This window comes from Diceros bicornis, chromosome 31 (assembly GCF_020826845.1).
Source record: "Diceros bicornis minor isolate mBicDic1 chromosome 31, mDicBic1.mat.cur, whole genome shotgun sequence".
Lineage (NCBI taxonomy): Eukaryota > Metazoa > Chordata > Mammalia > Perissodactyla > Rhinocerotidae > Diceros > Diceros bicornis.
Window position 1 is genome coordinate 26,000,722 of NC_080770.1, and position 3,766 is coordinate 26,004,487.

The following is a 3,766-nucleotide window of genomic DNA, read 5'->3' on the forward strand; positions in this document are numbered from 1 at the left end:
TGCCTGTGACCCTAAAAGGCAGTTCAGATCCCCCGCAGGGCCGGGCCCAGCTGAGCCCCAGCCCCCACCACCAGAGGGCACCCGAGCACAGAAACGTGGGCACCTGGAGAGAGAGGAGAGGAAAAGCATCCGAGCTCTCCGCGTCCCTCTGAACCGCTCAGCAGAAAGCCTGGCCACGGTGGGTCAACTCTGGAGGAATCCTGCAGCGGTGGGCTGGGTGGCGGCCCCAAGTGCGGGAACCTACCCTCCCCAACCGAATGTTGTTTATTACCCCATCGCCTCCTGCTGCCAAGTGACAATGTTACACTGCTAACCCAGAGGGTTTAGGGTGTAGACAGGGATGCGGGCAACTGCTGAAAAGCACTGGCAAGACAGACTCGTGTGATGGAAGGAGCACTGGACGGGAGTCAGGAGAGTCGGCTGCGCAGCCACTACTGCCTGTGACCTTTCCCTGTCTGCTGTTTGTTTTCTCATCTGTAAACAAAGGCGGGGGGTGTGGGGGGCGGGGGACGGGACTCGGTGGTACCCAGGCGCCCTTCAAGCTCTGCCCCACCCTCTCTGCAGAACCCTGAAGAAGGCAAAGGAGCCCTCACTGTCTCCCAGCCCGGGAGGGCTCCCTGCCCTCCCTCGGGTCCCATCACCCAAATATCCCCGCCTGGGTGTCCCATTGCTAGCTCGGGCATCTCCTCACTCGCCGCCTAGACAGGCTGCGCAGTGGGTGGGGTCTTCTGCGGTGGGTGCAGGGCGATGACCCTGACCCCCACCTCTCTGAGAGGTCAACCGCACCCAGGAAGGCGCTCTCTGTCCTCACAGCGCTGATCTCCTACCAGCTGCCTCACTCCATCCCGGACGCCGGCGATGGGGCACAGACAGGGAGGCAGGAGCCCTCCGGGCCGGGTGTGGATCCACTTGGGGAGGCCACGAACCGATCTGCGCACCGGGGGCGCGACCTCGTTCCGGTGACTGAAGCTTGTGGAGTTAACTCCACTCGGGGACCCCTGGCCCCTCATTCCAGCCACATCCTTCCCCCACCTCCCCCAGTCTTGGGAGCCTGGGCACCGAAGGTTCAAGAAGTCAAGAGCCTGGAGAAATGCACTGTGCAAATATATTTACTTTATTTGTCTCCATTCGGGAGCCTCACAGACATATCCAAGTAGAAAGATCGTTAAATAAAGGCCATCAGCCATCGCAATGCAAAAATAAATATCAATCCTCCGGCCGCAGCAGCAGCTGCGCTGCGCCCCAAGTCCCATCAGCCGCGCCTAACAATTAGAAAAGTGTTCAGCGAAAGTGTGTTGGCGTGAGTGTGAACGGGTGTGCGCTGGGGGGCACGGTGGAGCGGTGTGCAAAATCGGAGTTGCAAACCATCCGACAAGGGCGAGGAGCGGCTCTCCGGGAAGCCCTGACGACCCCGGGCCGACTCAGCGCGGGCGTGCCTTCCCGCACACACTCACAGCACAGTTCACACTGGGAAGAGTTAAAAAATAAACGTTTACAAGGGCAAAGAAAGCCGCCCCCCTCCCTGGCGCCCCCGGGCGCGCTCCGGCCCAGAGCGAGGGCAGCGCGGGGCGCACCGACCAGTTCGCAGCCGGGCGAGAGTCCAAGCGCGCGAGGGGCGGCGGTCCCCGGTGCTCGGGGGTCCCGGGGTGCGGGGCGCGGGCTCCCTCGGGGTTCGCACGCTGACCCCGGGCGGGCCGCGGAGGCGCGCGAGTCCCCGCTGCGGGCGGCGCCCCTCACAGGGCCGAGTCGGAGTCGCTGGAGTCCAGGCTGTTCCTCAGTTTGCAGCTGCTGAGCTGCTCCCTCTGCAGCGACAGGCTCTGCGTGCTGCGGCGCAGGCACTCCAGGCTCTGCAGGAACGACTTCTTGGCCTTCTCCTCCTCCATAGGGGACACTCCCTCCTCCTCCACCTCCTGGATCTCGTCGAAGGTGACCGGCTGCGTCTTGAAGCGGGACTGGCGCGGCCGCCGCAGCCGGCCCCTGCCCTTGGACAGCTTGGCGGGCCGCACGGGCTGCGGGAACTCGTCGGCCAGGCACACGAAGTGCGGCATCACCGCCTGGTAGCTGGAACAGATGCCCATCAGCTCGCCGGGCTTGGCGGCCGCCATGGCGCTGCCGGCGTCTTCGGGGCCGGGCGGCCGGGTGCCGGGGTTCTCCGGGGGCGGCCGCTGCGCCGGGGCCCCCCGGGAGGCAGCAGCCTGGGGCTCGCCGGGCGGGGGATCCAAATCTGCTGCGGGGTGGCGGCGGCCCTCGCGGGCCCGGGTCTGCGCTCCTCGGGAGGGCGGGCGGGAGGGCCCGTCGGGGGGCGCGGGGATCGGGGGGGGGGGCGCTGCTCCGCCGCACTCCGAGGCGCTCGCCGCCGCTGCTGTCGCCGTCTGCCCCGCGGCGGCCCGGCCCGCCGCTTATATAGCCCGCTCCTGCCCACACGCCTGCGAGCTCGGATGACAGCGAATGCCATTTAAAGCGTGCGCGCCCCGCGCCCTTCCGCCTGACGTCGCCCGCCGCTCTGGGAGAGTAACGGCCCTTTCCCAGCGCCGCCCGGCCCCCGCCAAGCCGGCTCCGGAAGGCAGGCCCCGCCCGCGGGGGTTCCGGGAGCATCCGAGGCCCCGGAGCGCGCGGGGCAGGGGCGGCCGGGGAGAAGGGGTCCCCGGATCGGCCCGACTGGGCTACCACTGTCCGTCCTGGCGTCCCCAAGTCTGTACCAACCGTGGTGGCCGCGGGGCGCAGGGCTCCCTCCCCGCCCCCTAATCCCAAATGCACACACTCGAGACGCTGGTTTTTCCGCCGCGGGTTCTGCTTCGGGCGCGCGTGGCGGAGGCAGTTCCCAGCCCTCCTTGCAGCGGGGAGAACCAGGAGCGCGGAGAGCAGGGCACCCGGCCCCCAGATCCGAGTCCGGAGGAGGGCTGGGTTTCTCTCTGGGTCCTTGCCACCCTCTCCCCACCACACACAAATACATAAATACACGCGCGCGCATCCATAAAGGCACGTAGGAATACAAACACACACCGATTGCTCCATTCCAGTTCTCCCCTTCCCTAGATGTCCTCTCTGTTTCCTCACCCCTCTCCCCTCGCCAAGGCCCTCGGGCACCCCTAGTCATGCTCAGAATGACACTTGAATATGGCACTAACAACAACAACAATAATAGTAATAACTACCATCTGGAGAGCTGTACTCCAAGCCAGCCAGGGGCATTTGTTTTATATATACTACCCGACTTCATCTTCATAGCAGCCCTGTGAGGTCAGCGGTATTCTCCCAATGTTACATACGAGGAAATGGAGGCACAGAGAGGGTAAGGAACTGGTCCACTAGGAACTGCTGGAACCAGGTGGGGTGGGCTCCAGGGTCCATGCTGTTAGAGCCCCCGCTAAGGGCTGATTGATAGCCACCAGTGCCCCTAGGGCTTCTATGAGCAGGTCCCCTGCCCTGGTCCCCTGACTTCCAAGAGGAAACTGTGAGCACCACCCTGACCACATGAGCCTGAGGCACAGCACACAGAGCAGTACACACACACACACACACACACACACACACACACACACACACAGGCAGGCACCCAGCAAGGCTCACAGGGCTGCTGGGAAATGAGAGAACCAATGAGATTGGCCTCCATTCCTCCCATAGCCTTTTTTTTTTTTTTTTAATAATTTTATTTATTTATTTATTTATTTTTCCCCCAAAGCCCCAGTAGATAGTTGTACGTCATAGTTGCACATCCTTCCAGTTGCTGTATGTGGGACGCGGCCCCAGCATGGCCGGAGAACCG

At 63.8% G+C, this 3,766-nt stretch overlaps 1 protein-coding gene across 1 annotated transcript; it reads right to left on the bottom strand.

The window, feature by feature from the left end:
• Positions 1-541: 541 nt before the first annotated feature.
• On the bottom strand, positions 542-2,299 carry C31H11orf96 (chromosome 31 C11orf96 homolog). Its single transcript, XM_058527117.1, has one exon. The coding sequence runs from the start codon at positions 2,103-2,105 to the stop codon at positions 1,734-1,736; it is 372 nt and encodes a 123-aa protein (XP_058383100.1). The 5' UTR covers positions 2,106-2,299; the 3' UTR covers positions 542-1,733.
• Positions 2,300-3,766: the final 1,467 nt, after the last annotated feature.

What these genes read in the sequence shown, in the direction of transcription:
- C31H11orf96 (XM_058527117.1), bottom strand. Translation starts at nt 2,105, where the DNA reads ATGGCGGCCGCCAAGCCCGGCGAGCTGATGGGCATCTGTTCCAGCTAC.